The sequence below is a fragment of the Crocodylus porosus genome, unplaced genomic scaffold (genome assembly GCF_001723895.1).
Source record: "Crocodylus porosus isolate Cpor-Errol unplaced genomic scaffold, CroPor_comp1, whole genome shotgun sequence".
Classification (NCBI taxonomy): domain Eukaryota; kingdom Metazoa; phylum Chordata; order Crocodylia; family Crocodylidae; genus Crocodylus; species Crocodylus porosus.
Window position 1 is genome coordinate 42,378,218 of NW_017728906.1, and position 19,338 is coordinate 42,397,555.

A 19,338-nucleotide genomic window follows, 5' to 3' on the forward strand; every position below is an offset into this window, starting at 1 on the left:
GGGGAGGTGGCCATGCTCCCGGGCCCCAGAGCCTGAAAAAGGGACAGGCAGCCCCCGCAGCCAAGAGCCAGGGGCTCCGTCTGCATGGAGCCCGGAACCATGGGCTCCGTGTGGGTGGCCGTCTCTGAGTTGCCCAGTGGAGGGGAATATATAAGTATATAAGTATATAAGTCTCCATTTCTTTGATCCATTTTTGTTGTGTCTCTGTCTTGAGATTTTTTTGTAAATGGATTCAACTACAAGTAAGTTGGAACAATATGTTTCAAACAATGGTAGCCTGTGAGTGTTCACTTAGAGCTGAAGAGATGAACTTGGGACAAAATCAGCAGATGAGAGAGAGAGAATTGTACCTCATTAGCATTACCCTTTTAATGTACGTGATGCTTTTGGGCCAAATTCAGCCTAGGTGCAAGCAAATGCAACTGTAATGAAATTAGAATTGGAATTTTAATTAAAATGGAATTCTGATCAGTTCAGTCATGGCTAAATTTAGTCTGCAGCTTCAGTTCCTTTCAGGTACAGTTTTCAAAATCTTAGTTTTCAACAGTGTGTCTTAGTCCTATTTACACCAGTTATTTCTATGTCTAAGTGTCACTGAAACTCCTTAAACTCTGAAGTGCCAGAGTGACATTTGAAAATGGGAGTCAGGGCTTGAAATCAGGTGTGTCAAATAAGCTTGTAGTTTGGATCTGGTCCATGGACCCTGAGGTTCTGGCCCATAGGTTTTGAACCAACCTTGTGTGTTGCATACAGCATGCACTGGCTGAGGCCACACGTGCTGCAGGTGGTGCACAGAGCTAGTCTGGTGTGGGCTGCATGTGGCACCTGCACTGGATCAGCCCTGCAGGCTGGTTCGTTGAAAAATTTAGCGTGCAGCATGTGTCCTATATAGCAGGACCAGGGCTGGCACATGCTGCATGCAAGGCTGGACTTGCCATGCACACTGCATACAGCAATGGGAGCCAATCCGAGGTGTGTGCTGCATGTGGCGCCTTGCTGAACTGGCCCTGGGGCTGGGGCTGGTCTGGGGCTCACAGGCTGGCTCCATGCACCAGAGCCAGGGCACAGGGGTGGTCGGATCAGGGCTAGTGCACACTGCATGCAACATGCAGGGCTGGTCATGGGCACATGCTGCGTGAGGTACTTGTGCCAAACTGGCTCTCCACACTGGCTGTGGTGCATGGGACCAGTCTGTGGGTCTAATCTCAGGGGCCAGATGAGTTTGACACCCCCGCTGTAAAGTATAACAGTATAAGGACTGGGTGGCTATGTGGATTAACTGGAAATACTGACTCGTTAGCACTAGGCATTTCCATATGCTAGGGGAATCCCCAACTAAGTTACATAAACCAAGTCTGAGGCTAATTTTCTTATTGGGGATAAGGAGCTAGCTCAGAATCTGAAATACTCAATGATCTGTTTCAGCTATAATGAGCATCTATATTGACTTTGCATTCTTTTAGGTCCTGAGTCTTTTTAACACTTCAGTCATTCTATATCGTTGTGGCAGAGTAAATAGGCCTTAAATTGGGCATAAAGTGCCAGAGAAATGACTTACTGCACAGGAAAATTAGACTTCAGAAACTCCATTAGTGTTTGACAGCAATGACACTTATATTGAGAGGCAGTTATGATTCTGAAACATCATGATATACCAAAAGTATCCATGCTATAGTCTTCTCTTACACTTGTATGTCTTTCCCATCTGGTGTGAGTGTTTTAAACTCAAGTGATGTCTTGTTTTTTGCTGTTTATGAACTTGATGATTTTCTGCCAATGGGGTGTTGGTATATGTGTATAGAATGTGTAAAATATTGACAACAGTAACAGTATAATGATTAGTTGTTTTAAACATGTTCTTTGTGTTCCTGATTAAAGTATTGCTTTTACCTTTCCTCAGATTGGAAACTCATTTCCACCAAATATTTCCACACTGTACACAACTGGGAAGCTGAAAGTGCAAATTGAATCCCTGAAAGCTGGAAGTATCTTAGTAAGGCTTAGAGTTATCATACAGGATTCTGAATTTTCAACAGATACATCCAGCTTTGCTCCTGTGCTTTCTTATCTGTACAAAGGTTCAGTGTTTTTGGTTGATCAGCAAAGCTCCTCAGTAGGAGGTAGGTCATCTTTTAAAAATATTCTTAATATTTTGATGATCCATAGTATCCCTTGCATGCTTTATAAAAAGTATTTTACAGAGGAAAAAAGCAGTCTTAGGCTTACAGCAATAGTATTGTAAGGAAAATGATGAATTGTACCTCCCTTCACAAGGTTAGTTATAGAGTGGACCTCTGGGAGTATGTTGTCCCTGAGCCCACTCAGATTCTAGGTGACATGTGGGGTCATGGGCATTGTTTGCTTTTTATATGGCATTTTTGTCTTGAAGTGGGGCTAAGAAGGACTCTGGTTAGGCCAGTTACTTCCTCTCTGCCCTTCCTTTTCATGGGATGCCAGGAATTTGGTGCACATGGATGGATTACTTTGGAATACTTGAAACCCTATAATGTGTGTGTTATCTGGGAGACTTTGTGTTTCTAGTCCGTTTTTTTTTTTTTTTTTTGCATTTGACCCAGGTTTTAAGACATGTAATTCCACATCTTCTTGAGAAATCCAGCCAGAGAAATTCCATAATGTCTTTCCAGTGAAAAAGACTCAGGAAATATGCATGGAATTTAAATTGTATTGGACCTCTCCTAGCTATGGGTTTTGCCATTTTTCTCACCAGATGGATATGTTTTGATATCAAGTTTCATGGCTGATAGAACCAGAGTTCAAACATCTGCCAAAGACTGCAAACTAGATTATAACTAGATTATTCTTTTACCATGTAATGCACCCTATAAAAGCTCATTTAATGCTGTTAGGAAAAATGCACTTCAGACTTGTGGAGCATTTTGTTGGGAGGGGAATTAAGAAGCAAACTGTAGATGAAGCATTACTGACTAGACTGCCATCAGATACAGTCTTGCGAAGTGATGTGCCAAAGTGCATTAGAAACATTACCGTGTTCTCTTGTTGCAAGGATTAGGGGACTTGTGATCATGAAGAAATGGCATGAGCGAGGCAAACATTTCAAAAATATCTGAATTTCAAAAATTCAAGAGATCTCAAGTAACACTCTTATCCATAAGCACTACACCCATCATACACTTTTTATAGACAAGAGAAAGGTTCATATATGTATTTTTAACTTGAGTCAAGCATCTGCTTTATCAGTGCAGAAAATATAACTGAAATATGGAACATAGGGAAGGTTGCATATTATATACAATTATATACAATTATATACAAGGTTTTCCTGCTTCAGGAATACTGAGCCCTTTACAGATTTCTGAACATCATGGGGTCTATCCTGAGCTGGTATAAATCAGCATATCCCCCTTTTATATTGGTAGAGCTATGCAGTTTCATAACAAATGAAGTTCTGGCCTCAAAAGCCATGTATAGACATTACATTTTTCTAGGTTTTATTCAGACTACAGCCATCATTATATACACAAGGACATCTATAGTCCAAAGTAAAATTGGCTCCAGTCTGAATGAACTAATCCTCATTGAATGAGGATTAAAGTTAATGCAGACTAGGGCAGTCCAAATTAGGCAATTTAAACTGTATTAAATAACGTGTATATATGGCGTTGCTTTTTGGAAAAAACAGTCTTTAGGAATGCAGATAAGCATTGCAAATATCAGTCCCAGCAATGGAAACTCATCTGGGTTTTTCCAGCACAACTGAGGCTATCCGGCACAAAGTAAAACTTTTACGAAGTCAACAACAATACCTCACGGTGACTAAGTATCTCTCAAGTCACTCATTAGCAGGGATCCTGGTTTTCTCTGATTTAAAAAAATCCCCCATTTTCAGATTTAAAAAGTAACCCCAAATCCACATTTTTCCATGCTTAAAATGAAACACCATTGTTTCATTTTAATTACAGAAAATGTGGATTTGGGGTCCTTTTTTCTTTATTTCCTTTTCTTCATTTTATTTCTTTACCCCTGCTTGACAGAGGCACCCTTAAGCCCCAAGAAGAGAGCTGACCAGCTCAAAAGAGATCTCAGGCCCAGAGATCTCTTCCTCAAGGAGAAAAGGGGATACCATAGGGCACAAGGAACAACCATACTGGAGTGGCAGCTGGGTCAAAATCTGGCACCCTGCCAGAGGTTGGTGTAAGACTGGGGTGTAGGGGAGGTGGAGCTCCACGAACATCCCACAAGCAGAGTGGTCATCCTCCAGGGGAGTTTCGAGGCTGAACCCCACACTGACGTAACATTCAAAGACATGGCAGGAAAGTTCAAGGAAGGCCAGCGGGACAACTGAAGCCCATCTTGGGGAACCCACAAAGCTAGGGAGTGTACACCCTCTGCTGTTTGAGCCAAGGTGGCCCGCAAGCAGGCATTCGAAGCCAGGTGGGTGCAGGGCCATATTAACCACATGGAGGGAAAATTCTCAAATAGTGAACATAAATTCCTTCTTACTTAGGAGAATATATATGTCCCAGCATTTAAAAACAAAAAAAAATCAGAGTTGCCCCATGTCTTGGTAAAGCAGCAGTGAACTGCTTTCGTGCCTCCTGGTACAGCAAATTGTAGTACCTCTATACCCTATCCAAGGGGTTAGATCTCAACTTCTAAAGAGGCACCAACTATGGATAAATAAAATATGGCAATTAGCTAATGAGCATGAAAGATAGAAAATTAAAACATCACTTAGAAGGAAATACCAGATGAAGCATAAGTGCAGACGCAAAGACAATGCACACACATACATATGTGGCTGCACATGCTCTTCCTTTTTCTATTTTTAGAAAAGAACTTTGCTTTGTTAGTGAAAACTAATTGCAGTAACTGTTGTCTGTACACATTCAGAACAAGGGCTTGTAGTGTTGCTTTGCGCAAGATAATTTTCCAGCTCTGTGATCAGAATGTTTTGCATCTTGACTGCATTTTTAGTCTTTTTCCTTCCCTCAATCCCAAGTGAATTAAGGTGCTGGTCCTATGAACTGTACACAAGCAAGAAGTTGCATTAAACTTAACCTGTACTTAGGGATCTCCATAAATCACACTGGAAGTGCCCCCTGCTGCAGTTCCTTTACTGTTTTTCTTTTCACCCGTTGCCCCTCCAGCATCTGATTGGCTGCTGGTTGTGGTGGAGAGGGTGGGGCAAGCAGGGACATGAAAAACATTAAAAAAAAGTAACTCCAGGGGGCACTTCTGCTGTGATTTAGGGAGATCCCTATCTATAATGGTAACCTCATGGCTAGGTGTTTGCTGGGTCGGGATTCAAGTGCTAACGAAAGAGGCCTAATTGAGAACCTTGAAAATTAAGTTTAGTGTCTAGCTACAAAATGGATTTCTAGGACTGGCAGTGGTGATGGAAGTTTTCTTCCATTCTACCCTAGTGGGATGCCTGGAATCAAGTCTGGAAGAATAATCTTTAGACTTATAAGAGCATTTTCCAGCATTGTTTTTCTGTGGAGACTGCCTTAAGGGGTGGCAGCTGTGACCCCAGTCTTTATGATACAGTTTAAAAAAAACACTTCCCCCCTGCCCTTAAAAAGTTCAAAAGGTAGAAATACTCTGCCTCCTCTTGCTGTTAGGGAATGCTTATTATATACGGCAGTTACATTTGACCTCTTTATTGACATAAGAAATTAATTGGATTAAATTTCTTTCTTAAAGTAACCAAAATATCTAGCTGACCTGTTGGAGTCTGCTGGCATGTAGCTCCACTGATACACGAATTCATGAGACAGTGTTAAGCTGAATGCAATGGAATGTATACTCTAGATGAATTTGCTTCTCTGTTTCCTTTGTATAAATACATATCCTATTTTCTAATGCCAAGCAAACTTCTAAATCTGTGCATAAATCTGAGAACCTTGATCAAAATTCCTTTCCTGGCTAGGATGCCCATTGAGATAAATGGAGGTGATGTGATTTTTATCTGTAAGGATATCAAAATCAAGTGGTGTTTTATGCTGCTTAACATTTGGTTGTCAGGTAGATGGTAAAGACCATTTAAGTCAGTCAAAATATTCAGGAAGGATCATTTTACGATTGTCTGTAATCCAATCAGAGGAAGGGCTTCTTTACTGACATTTTTGTTTTGGCATTACAGATTGGGATGAATGTGCATTTCCTTCAGAGAATGACTGCTCCATGTATGCTGAGTGTATCAACTCAGTGGGCTCCTATAGGTGCCGATGCAAGACAACCATGGACACCAATCCGTCTCGCCCTGGAAGAAACTGTGAAGGTGAACAAGAGAGTTGTATTCAGTTTCATTTATTTGGCAAGGGCTTTCTCCTCCACTTTATTTTCTAGTAGTATTCAACATTCACTCAGTGTGGCTAGTGTGCACAATGCCTTCCAGTTGTATGCAAGATGAGATCCCTAAGCCAAAGCGCGCATGGCCTAATATCACCAAATACTCAAGGCTCTGATACCAACCACCCTCTTTCCAGGAACAGAGCATGAGATAAGTCTCCCTGTGGAACCTCCTAATTCCACTTCTTAATCAGCCAAAAGAGTGACCTGGCCTGGACCAATTTGAAGCATTTTCTCCATTTCTGATAATCCTAGAGCTAAGTGCCTTTCCTAAGAAAATGTAAGTCCTGCTGACTGGAAGGCCACTGGCAGATATTCAGTTAAAGGTTTAATGGGATCTAGGCTGTGATCCCAACAATCACATCTCTTGCCATAACACACATGCATGGCAGGAGGCATAACTGTGGGATCAAGAATCAGAACCCAGTTTTGCCTTATTGCTGGTTCAGGGGAGTCTGGGATCATAATTACTGCTCCCTTTGCACTCTCAGGTAGCAAGCCAGGTGCCTGGTGCTCCCATGTCTGGGATCTCTGTTCAGTTGATTGGCACTCCCAGACGTGAGAGCACATCAGATCCTTTGGCTCCATAACAGCTAGGGTGAGGGTGAATTTATACCCAGCATTGGTGTAGACCTTGTAAAGAACACCTTGAGAGGTTGGACACCTTCAAGTCAGCAGGTCCTGACAGACTACTTAAGGAGCTGACAGAAGTCATAGCTCAGCCACTGGCAAAGATTTTCAAAAACTCCTGGTGCTCAGGTGAAGTACCTGAAGACCGAAAGAAGGCCAATGTCCATCTTCAAGAAAGGAAGGAAAGTAGATTCAGGGAACTACAGGCCAATCAGGTTGACCTCAATCCCTGGTAAGATTTTAGAAAAAATCATCAAACAGACCATTCTTCACAAGCTGATGGCAACATCCTGAGAGACAGCCAGCATGGGTTGTTGCGGGTAGGTCTTGCCTGACCAATCTCATCTTCTTCTGTGACCAGGTGGCATATCACCTGGACAAGGGAGAAGAGATTGATGTCATGTATCTGGACTTTAAAAAAGCCTTTGATCTGGTATCCCATGATCTCCTCTTGGAAAAATTTGCCAACTGCGGCCTCAGCTACATCATAGTCTGATGGCTGGGAATTGGCTCCGAGGCCAGACCCAGACAGTGGTAGTCAACAGAAGTGAATCGTCATAGCACTGCATGACCAGTGGTGTCCCCCAGGGCTACATCCTTGGTCCTGTTCTCATTAATGTCTTTATCATTGACGTGGATACTGCTGTCAGTAGTGGACTGGCCAAGTTTGCTGGTGACACCAAGCTTTGGGGTAGAGCATCCACACCTGAGGATAGGCTGGTGATCCAGGCTGACTTGGATAGGTTGAAAAAGTGGGAAAACACAAACTTGATGACACTGAATATTGACAAATGCAAGGTACTTCACCTTGAGGAAAAAAACCACGCAGCACTTTTATAGGCTCAGCAGTGCTACGCTCGCTAGCACCATTGCCGAAAGAGACTTGGGGGTCATGACTGACCACAAGATGAACATGAGCCACCAATGTGATGCCACAGCTGGTAAAGTGAACAAAACTCTGGCTTGCATCCATTGATGCTTCTCAAGCAAATCTCAGTTTGTCACCTTCCACAGCCTTGGTGTGGCCACAGCTGGAGTTCCACATGCATGATCAGAGTGCAAGAGAATAGGTCCTATGAAAAGAGGCCAAGAGCCATGGGACTCTTCATCCTGGAAAAGTGCAGGCTCAGGGGTGACCTGGTGGCAGCCTATAAGTACATCAGGGGTGTACATCAGGATCTGGAGAAATGTCTGTTCACCAGAGCGCCCCAAGGTATGACAAGGTCCAATGGTCACAAACTCTTCCAAGACTGTTTTACGCTGGACATAAGAAAAACTTCTTTACTGGCCGAGCCCCCAAGGCCTGGAATAAGCTCCCTCCAGAGGTGGTGCAAGCACCTCCTCTGGACTCCTTTAAGAAGTGTTTGGACGCTTATCTTGCTGGGACCCTAGATGGCTTCCTGCTGTCGGGGTGGGGGGCTGGACTCGATGATCTCCGGAGGTCCCTTCGAGCCCTAATGTCTATGAAATCTATGAAATAGCTGGGAGGGCTGATCAGCTGATTGGCACTTCCAGCCATTGGAGTGCACCAGTCTTGAAGAGCTCTGATGCACTTAGAATCATAGAAAATGAGGGTTGGAAGGGACATCAGGATGTCATCTAGTACAACCCCCTGCTCACAGTAGGACCATCCGCAATCAGATCATTCCAGCCAAGGCTTTTTGTCTTGCTTTGGCTTAAAAATCCCCAAGGATGCAAATTCCACCACCTCTCTGGGTAACCTGTTTCAGTGTTTTACTACCCTCCTAGTGAGAGAATTTTTCCTAATATCTAATGTAAACTTCCTTCACTACAATTTCCTCAGGTGACCTGTTGGTGCTGGCTGCACATGCAGTTTAAGGTGTGATGGGAACCAGTCACAGTTATATATATTTTGTGTAATAACTTTGTTGCTTATTCCCTATCTTATCACATCATTAATTGCATGACCATGTGTGTGGGCTACTACTTAAGACATGATTAACATGTTAATTATATATAAAGTGTAATATCTGCCTGGGGCTGAAGAGAGAGACTAGGCTGAATCTGGATCTTTCTACAACTCAACACAGTACTAAACATAATGTCAACACCTGTCTTGAGTATCATATTTGCTAAAAGGCATTAGCAAAATATGAGTCTTGTTGCCATTAAAATGATCTGACAGATAAATAAAATAAAATAGAAATTGCTATAATGTTCTTCTTACTTGATTTAGAACTTCCATGTCATGTGAAACTGTTGTTGCAGGTGAAATTGTAAACCCTATGACTGCAACAATGCCCCCAGGTACATCAAGGATTACAGATATACCTCCTGAAACAAGTACTGCATTGTACACTTCTCCAGCAAATACTGAAATGAAAACAAATTTTCCTCTCCATTCCAATACAAGTACCACATTAAATGTACCCCTTGGGCTGCCATCAAGTGGCATGCAAGCATCAGATAGTCATCTTTCCACCCAAACTCCTTCAGTAGCTTGGAGAAGGGGCATGGCCTCTTCAATTGGTTTTGGCAGGAACAATAGCACAATGGGTATGGTGAGGGAAACAACCATGGGAACACCAGCCATGGTAACAGAGCAGTCGAAGACTGTAAATGTGCTAATTGAAAAACCCATGAGAGAGACTATTACTGGTTCACCACAGCACCTGGCTACTACTACAGATGCTTCTACAGGTACAGCTGGGCAAGAACATCACAATTCACCATCGTCCATATTGTCCACTACTGCAAGAAATCAAACCTTCAGAGACCGACATGCTCATCTCCAGCTCCCTGAAGCTAGTTCTCAGGACAATTCCAGAACAGCTTTTCCCACTACAGAAAATGTTGGAGTTCATAGGCTAAATTCTACAGCTGATAAAGCGATGGGCAGAGAGAACAACACTTGGTCTGAGAAATACCTGAAAGAATCCTTCTCAGTGTCAACCACATGGCCTGACCTCTCACCTGCTTCCAACACAATGAACTTCCTGACCACAGATTGCAGTGAGTATATTCAGCACTGTCCTCCCCTCTTTGTTACTGGGCTGTATGAGAAGAAAGATATCAGCTAGATCCTGGAAAGATGTTCTGTAATGGGGAATGGGAGGGAACTGACCAAATGGAGATTTTTTTGTAAATATTCTTCTTTGTGGAATTGGTGTCAGTTTTAGGTGGATGTTTCTAAATAAGCAGATCAAGATAACTGTGCCTTCAAATACTATTCTAGAAGTTCCATCAATGACTGATTTTTCAGAAGTCTGTTTTTACAAAGCCATAAGGTACATCATGTGACACTTAAAATGCTGCTCTGTTGAAAATACTGAAGCTAGGTGGTGTCTCCACACAAATCTTTGACTATCTCTCCTGCTGTGGTGGGCCACAGAAGCAGGAGCATATAGGGGCTATGAAAACTCTTTTGACACTTAGAGGAAGCATTAGAGCAGCGAGGCCAACCAAAGTGTCTGGCACCATTTTTGCGACACCCCCCACCCCGCACACCTCTGATTGGCCAAGGAGATCTGGAAGTCCTGCTCTTCCCTGGAGATGGTCATCTGTCAATCTCCATGGAGGGGCAGGACTTCCAGGGCCCCTTGGCCAATCAGAGGCATGAGGGGGGCTGCTGTGCTCTGCCCTGAAAATCTTCCTTCTTCCCCTCTCTCCCATACTTTAGGACACCAGGGCTTCCCCCCAGTTTGCATCTCCTCCCCCCCGCTGCCCTTTGCTGGTCATTTCCCTGCTTTTTTCTGGTCCCCATGCTTTTTGCAAAATTACCAAATTCACAGTTTCTGTGAAAATTATTCAGCTTATCCTAACTTCATTTCTACTTGGCTTCTCTTTTATTTTTTTCTCTTACTCCTAAATCTTTTCCATCACTAATACCAGCTTCTTCTGTGCCATTGTCTTCCTCCTGCATTAGAGTCTCTTACTTCTTGGATTGTCTCCCTTCACATTTGCCCAGGTCCTGTCTTTTCTCTGTGGACTGGACCCAGAGGCAACGTGTAGGGGGTACACGGGGGTGCATATGCATCTTCTGAGAGCAGCGGTGCACCCCCTGACAGGCCACGCTCACCGTTTAGGTGACAGGTGGGGTGGCAGGCAGGAGCACCGGTGCCCCCCCTGTGAGCACCAGCCAGGGAGTGGAAGTGGCCACTTTGTGATCGGCTATGGGGGCTAATTAGTCAGCTCTGTGATAAAGCTCTCATGTAGCTGTGCCCAGTGATGGAAAACTTGCCCTGGAACTCAGCCAGTCTTACCTTCTTCTTACTTACCATGCATAGCCTGTAACAGTAGACAAGATGGCATACCTGTAGGCCTTTGTATAATACTGAAAATTAGTTAAGGAAGGATCATTGCCTTAAACCAGTGTTTCCCAGACTTTTGATACCAGGGCCACACTTTTTTCTGGATTAAAGTTGGTAGCACACTTCTCTGAATTTTGCAGCACCCCAGTTAAAAAGCACTGAAATAGATTTACATTCAGAAAAGATCTGGACGGGGGCCTTGAGGCTCAAAAACGTTGCTGCTGTAGCTGGTACCACTTATGGGTGGCTGGGTCAGGACCTCACCCTGGTGTACCCTACTTTTTCCACTGACTGTACCTCCCAAACCCTGGTCTGTACCTCAGGGGTTAAGGGCATCCACATGCCTGCCAGTAGCAGGACCAATGGCTGGGAGCATGGGGAAGGCTGGCACAGGGGCCATTTGGGGGTTGGGAAGTGTCGGGGAAGGCAGCAGCAGCAGTCACAGGTGCAGTCACAGATACTGCTGGAGTAGCTGGGACAGGCATAGGGTGCCAGGCAGGGGAGGAAAAGCATTTACCCTCAACAGGATCTTGTGGCGCACTGCCTTCATTCCTGTGGCATGCTAGTGTGCTGCGGCATACCCTTCGGGAGTCACTGCTTTACTCTTTTCGTAACCAATGCTTTTAACAAGGCTGATTTCTTGAGAATCTCTTCTGGAGGTTCAAGAGAAATGGAAGAACCATGCAGAGCAAGCGTCTTTAAGCTCCACTGATCTACCATTTAGATTTAGATGCATTCCTCTCCACTGCAGGATGGAACAAGTGTACTTTGAAAGCTGATTTTAAACTGAGATGATAGGTTTCCCACCAAAAGGTTTGATGGGTGGTGGTTCTCTTTTCTTCCCAGTACCTGCCCCAGCTCAAAGGATTATTCTCTCCAATGTGAATAGCACCAGCTTTCATGCAGCATGGTCCACAGAATCTACGGAGAATCTTGTTTTCCGATTTCTACTGCTTCAGGAAGATCAGCTAATATGGGAAACTAAAACTCGCAGCAGACACTTGACAGTGACAGGACTGGAACTTGGGGTCTTATACACAGTCGAAATCAGGACAGAAGATTGTATGAAGGAAAGTAAATCAGCACATCAGAAAGTAAAGACCGGTAATTTTATTTAGAAACAAGTTTGTAATTGGACTTTACTGCTGTTGAAGTCTATAATGCAAGCTGACATTTAAGAGAGGTCTGGGTAGGGGCTTGTTTAAAAAAAGTGGACTGACAGGGAATCCAGTTGCGACAGTACTATAAAGTCAGCACTGAAGCTTGGTACTGAAATGATTCTGTTGATACAATCATATCGTTGGGAGCACTTCCCTTCCCAGCCATTGTCATATGACTTCCCTCAAGCAACTGCACCAATAGCTTATGTGAAAAAATAATAGTAGGTCATTCATTTAATGTGTTCTTAGTTTGCCTTGACGTGACGCAGCAGCTGGAAACTATGGCCATGGACAGGCATTATATTTGTGCCAGGTAAAATGCCTGTTTCCTGGAACAAAAAGCTAGCATACAGGCATTAAAGGCTTTTCTTCATGGAAGGAGGCTAGCTCTCCCATGAAAAAGTGCTAGCGCTTCCCATCAACAACATCTCCAGAGAAAGAAGTTTTCTAGTATGGCATATAATGTTTGTACAGTTGTCTCAGGGTCCCTAGGACTCCTTTTAGCTTACAGTCCTTTGCTTTCCCTCCCACCCCACCAAGGGAGAAAGGAAGAGTGCACTGGCTCGCTAATGGCTTGCCAAGCAACAAGCTGTCAGAGTGCCCTGCAGGGACCTTCCTACAAGGAACTTGGACAGTGCTACACTGCTTAAGCCCTGCCACCTTCTCCTGACCTTTTTAATAGTACTTTGGCTCCCTCCTACACTTTAAAGGGCAGTAGAGCTTCCTGCTTGAAATTCTTGGTGCTCAGATAAACCGCCTGTCCATGTCCTATGAGCAGAACCAAGACCATGTGATCAGAGAACTCTCTCTAGGCTGCCAGTGGTCTGTGAACCACAATCTGTAAATAATTCTTCTCAATAACTTTCTTTTAATTTTGCAGCTGCTCAAAAACTTAATGGAACAGTAAGACTAACAAGTATGGAATATGTTCAAGGCTTTAGCAATGCAAGTAGTGAAGAGTATCAAAACTTTACACGGCTGTTTGTCAATGAAGTAAGTTGCTGGAAATGGGGCTTGATAAGATGAGGAATGTCAGTGAGTGGTCTGCACTATCTCTCTAGATATACATGGGTTGCGAATTCACTTCCTGTATTGCAACAACATGGAGCAAACGGGGCGCAGCTGTTAGGCTATGAGAGCTGGCTTCAGGAGCTTGGGGTTGCATTCTTGGTGCTCTCTGTTTCAGTTTGTCTATCAGCTGCATGAGGGACATTGATGTAACTGAGTTTATCTAAGGGGTGTTGTAAGGTGTTAATTGATGTCTGTGAGGCACTTAGAAATCATTGAACTACATGGCTGTATATAAACGCAGAGTATTACTAGGACATATTTTTATTATCCTGTTTAATATCCATTTATAATGAATAAGACTTTTTTCCCTCTTCTAAGTCACTTTTTATGCTACATTTAAGTAGGGCACAGGACATCAAACCATACTGGAATACTGTAATTCATAGGGATTTTACTGGGAGGAATTACTCTCCTTTTATTTCTCAGCCAATCCATCAATTGTTTGTTCTTATTGGTCCTTTTGGTGTTTGTTAAACAAATAACCAGGTCTATTAAAAAGCATGGGGCTTGTTATTTTTGCTGTAATGTATTCCCATTTGTCCGTTTCCTTTTATGCATCTACATGACAGAGAGATGTCTGAGGGGAGGGGACATCAAGGATGATAAATTTATGATTGATTATTCTAGAACCATTTATTGAAATACTGCAGAGGACTCGCACATTTTACAACTGACTGCTAACTTGGTACACAATTCTCTCTTAAATCATCTGTGAAAAACACAGCCATCCCTGGACACACAAAAATGGCAACATTGCAACTGAGCCATTTTTTGTGTCCAGGTTCAGAACAGAAAGTGAAGGTTCAAAATAGAAAGTGAAGAATGCTCTAAGCAGCATGCATCATCCTTTTTGGTAGAAAAAACTAATATAAGGTCCCTGTTTCATATATTTTTAGAGAGAAAATAACTTTCCCATTATTAGTCTGCAACTTCTCTAGCTCCCAGGTTTCTTGACCCCAGACTGATACATCCTAGTCATAAAACAAATGTGACATGCTTATGCAAAGGGAAAATGCAGCAATTAAGCACTGCCCTCCCTTCCATTCATCACTCTTTTGTGTCAGAATACTTTGGAATACTGAACCTTGATCAAAACCTTTTGTGTTTTAATACATAGATAAAATTAAACATATACTTGTTCATAGAACATAAAGTCAGTTTCCCTAAGCCACTGATGAAAATAGTTAAAGAAAATGCGTAAAAATATTATGTAGAAGAATGAAAGGGAGGTTGGCAGCAATGTTAGTCACAGCCACAGCACTTATATTTCCTTATTTTCTTCCTGAAACAATTATTCCCTACAACTGGCTAGATGAAGGATGAGGGCTTTCTCTCTCATTTTGAACCATTAGATATGGGCCACTGTCTGAGGTAAAATACTCTACAGTGTCTTGTGACAGGGCTTTTGTTTCTATCAGCCCTAGAAGTGAGAATTAAGAAACACATTTAAAAAAAGATATTTATATTTTTCTTTTCATGGTGTAAAGCCCACGCTACTGACTTTTTAAAGAGAAGTCTCAGGTCCTCGTTAGATCAACTTTGCTGGAAGATTTTTTGTTCCTGTGGTAGTTTGAGATTTTTTTTTTTTTTTTGCATTATATCTTCACAGTCCCAATTTTCCTTTTCTTTTATTTTGTAAATCATTGTACTTTTTAAGCAACTTTGGATTTTTCAGGCTAGTGTCTTGCAGTGCTTGAAATGTTTTTTGCTAAACTGTCAATATTGGAGAGAAAGAGGGAGGAATGTTGTCCATGGAAGAGCATGGAAATGAACATTATATATGCTAGCTTTCCCATGATCTCTTGATGGCAGAGCACCTAATGCCTTACATCACTGAGCTGGAAAGGATATTCCAATTTCTGTGCACTTTGCTCTTGCCTTTCTGCTGAGACAGCCAGAGATTATATCAGTCAGGACTCATCTATACAGGAGCTCTCAAGAAAATTAAAGATGTGAATTTACAGTGAATTAGTCAAAGCACATTAAATCCCCGTGTAGATATGCTTCTTTAGAATTAAAATGGCCTTAATTCAATTGAGCTCAATTCATTTCCAAGGTAATGTAAAACAAATCTAATTAAGACCACTTTAATACTGAACAGGCATGTCCACACAGGCATTTATGCAATTTAACTAATCTTCTGTTAAATTTACACCTGTAGTTAGGCTTACCATATGGAAATCCCAGAAATCCGGGACATTATGTCCCCCCTTGCACTGTCACCAGGCAGCAAGAGCGGGGGTGAGGGTGGGGCTGCATGCCCACCTGCAAGGTGCTCTGAATTGCTCCAATGCCCAGCCAGATTGTACCCCATGGCCCTGTGTTTCCAGGATGTCCATTATAATTCTCAGCAGCTGGTCAGGATCAGCCTCTGAAATCCAGTACTGTCCTGGTTAAAATGCTACATATGGTCACTCTGCATCTGGTGTCTCTGAGTATGGTTATACTAGCAGTTTGTTGCGGGGTCTGGGAACAGGGCTTTTATCCCCCATTAACTGCATGCAATAAGTGGGATCTTAACTGAGGTAGCTTACCTTTTTTTAACTGAGGACCAAACCACTATGTGCTGGGCTTCCATTTACCAGAGGAAGAGAGTGGGTATTCAGTCTGTGCAATAGCCTGTATATGGTAAAGCCTTACCTCCTTTTACTCAAAGGGGAAATTGTTTGCATGTCTGTATATCCACACACTGACATATTGCTCAAGATCTGTTACCAGGTGGCTGTGAACTTGACCATTATTACCCTTCTGAAATTACAGCTGCTCTACATAATGACACACATTGCTCTGAGCCTCTTTGTTTCATTGACCCCTGAACAGCACCAAACTTCCAGCTATGCTACTGTGGCCCCATTAGTTCAATTAGCATGTCAGTCTGGCTTCCCCGGCTCTTCCAGGGACTTCACTGTGGGCTAACCTACCTCTAGGGTGTCTGGCTTACCAGGGGAGGGTTTCCCTACTCTGTCTGTAGGCCTCAGTATTTACCACCAATTTCAGCCTGTTTCTTGGAACTTCTGGCACTCATGTACCTTTTTGTATATCTGTTTTTATATTGCTGCTCTTTTCCTTTGTAAACCAAAGGAATTGTAGATAAACTGTACATCCTGAGAAAGAGGGTGTTTTTTTAAATGTTGGTAGAAAAATCTGAGTGATTAGAGGCTTTGTTTCCCCTTCCCCTTTATAATTTAATAAATAATTTCCTTTAAAATAGACTGTTTCTCTTCTTCCTCTCCAGATAACAGTCTCAGTTTTATATCTTTAGGGTGTGGTAGGGTATTGTTAAATCATGCAACCATACCAATAAACAGTTTAGTAGTGTCATCTAGTGGCTGAATCTGGGTGTAGAGAACATAATCATGCCATTTTCCAAGTTCTTACCTCTGCTTTGTGCAGAATAATACAAAGAAAAAAATAGCTAAAATAAAAATGAGTCCTCAAAGCAGACCTGAGAAAGTTAACTGGAGTGAAGGGGGGAGAGGACTTGTACCCTGGTGGGAGCGTATAAGATCTGTTGGAGTCTTGTGTCTAAGTCTAGTATAATATGCAAGCCCTACCCTCTGGATTCACCTTCCAAGAATAGGTAAGTCAGGAGTGGGCAATTATTTTGGGCGGAAGGCCACTTACAGAGTTTTGGCAAGCCGTTGAGGGCCGCATGATAGGCAGCCAGGGGCAGATAAATATTAATTTTCTAAATTTTTTAGGGGCCTTGCGGGCTGGATAGAATGGCCTGGCGGGCCACATTTGGCCCCTGGGCTGCATTTTGCCCACCCCTGAGTTAAGTGAATAAGGCAGTTATCCCCCCCCAGTAAAGATCTTCATTGATGGACAGGAGCTAGAGAAGGTTGAACACTCTTCAGATCTTGGAGTCAATGGACTCATCTACAACCCTTAACTTGACCCCTGGGAGTGATCAACTTCAATCGTGAGGGATTGCTGACAATGACATCCTTGACCAGAAGCAAGGGGGGAGCAAGAAAAGAACTGTGACTGGCCTGGATGATGGAGCTGCATGTGGTTCTTAACAAAAACCCATGGCTAGTGCATGCTAGAGGAGGATGACAATAGGTCCTATGGTTTCCCAATAGGTTAGTGCTTAGACGAATTTGCTCAGGAAGTAGGAGACCAAGGTTCTAGGTTTCTTTCAATCACAGGGAGTTTGAACATACACATCCTGCCTACTAACCTACCAGACCACGAATTAGGCATTGTCCAGTCCCTTCTTCAGCCCTTCTTTTGAAGCTGAGCTACCTGGCACCTGAGAGAGAGATGTAGGGCTAAGAGGAAGAGAGATGGCACCTTCCTTAAGAGAGGTCCTCAGTTTTTGCTTGGATTCTTACTCCCAATGTAGAAGAAACCTCCTTCCTGCTTTCCATTCAATTAGTATTAAATGCAAGGTGCAGCGTGTGAGCCTCAAGAGGAGGGGCAGAAGAGGGGAGTGGATAACACCATCTAGTCATGGGGTTTTGCCCTGCTACAATTTTGGGACTTATGATTGTTCAGGTAGGCATGTACAGAGCCATGTACCTGCCCAGCCAGAGCACAGGATACTGTACATACTCAGGAAGTGTGTGGACACTTGTGCATCTGCACTGTATGTGGAATAGAATCACAAACTGAAAAGTGCCAAAATGGCAATAATGAAATTAAGCAAGCACCATCTGGGCACTTGAAATGAAATAGGATTCTGCCCTAAGGCTAGATAAAGACATTCAAAAAAGCTGGAGGCAGCATTGATTTACGTTATGCAGTTTCTGTAAGTGGCATAGATAGATAGGAAACAGAACACACATTCACCTTTTGGTGGTGAGGAGCAAATCTTAGACTGGGTTCTGCTATTTTTAAACCAGTCTATGTGTACCGAACTTCTGTTCTCTTATGGGTATAGGCTAGTTTCTGATCACTTGTACCAATAAAAGTATAATGTCTGTACCTGGCTTAAATGTCTGTTTTTAATGAGTTGTTTATTTGCCCAATTCCAGAAGTTGTAAATTGTATAGTGCTTTGAGGCTAACTGGAGGCTATTAATTTCTCTAATTAATGTAGGGTTATTTTCTGGCCTAGCCACTAGAAGCTAGATTCTATTCCATCTATTAGGTGCCTAATTGTAATGCTATTCATAGATTCATAGACATTAGGACTGGAAGAGACCTTGGAAGATCATTGAGTTCAGCCCCTGCCCAAAGGGCAGAAAGTCAGCAGGTATCGTAGGATCCCAGCAAGACAAGCATTCAAATGTCTCTTGAAGGCGTTCACAGTAGGTGCTTGAGCCACCTCCGGTGGCAGTCTCTTCCTTACCTTGGGGGCTCGGACCGTAAAGAAGTTCTTCCTTATGTCCAGTCTAAAACTATCATGGAGGGTTTGTGACTGTTCGATCTTGTCATCCTTTGGGGCGCTCTGGTGAACAGACATTCCCCCAGATCCTGGTGAGCACCCCTGATAAACTTATAGGTGACCATCAGATCACCCCTGACCTGCGCTTTTCCAGGCTAAAGAGTCCCATGGCTCTCAGCCTGTCATCGTAAGATCTGTTTTCCTGACCTCTGATCACATGTGTGGCTCTCCTCTGGACTCTCTTAAGCTTCTCTACGTCTTTTTTGAATTGTGGAGCCCAAAACTGGACGCAGTACTCCAGCTGCGGCCTCACCAAGGCCAAGTACAATGGGAGAATGATGTCCTGGGATTTGCTTGAGAAGCATCTATGGATGCAAGCCAGCATTTTGGTCGCTATACTAGCCACAGCATCACATTGAAGGCTTATGTTCATCTTGTGGGCAATCATGACCCCCAAGTCCCTTTCATCCAAAGTGCTAGCCAATGTAGCACTGCTGAAACTATAAGCATACTGCGGGTTTTTCCTCCCAAGGTGGAGAACC

General features: G+C 43.1%; 1 protein-coding gene across 1 annotated transcript in view; it reads left to right on the forward strand.

Annotated features, from left to right (window-relative positions):
- UMODL1 (uromodulin like 1) overlaps nucleotides 1-19,338 on the forward strand; it is an 81,598-nt gene that overhangs the window by 36,348 nt on the left and 25,912 nt on the right. Inside the window, exons 10-14 of the mRNA XM_019557113.1 lie at nucleotides 1,901-2,120; nucleotides 6,125-6,262; nucleotides 9,193-9,936; nucleotides 12,081-12,338; nucleotides 13,260-13,387. Coding sequence (XP_019412658.1) covers nucleotides 1,901-2,120; nucleotides 6,125-6,262; nucleotides 9,193-9,936; nucleotides 12,081-12,338; nucleotides 13,260-13,387 — 1,488 coding nt within the window. The remainder of the gene's footprint in view (nucleotides 1-1,900; nucleotides 2,121-6,124; nucleotides 6,263-9,192; nucleotides 9,937-12,080; nucleotides 12,339-13,259; nucleotides 13,388-19,338) is intronic.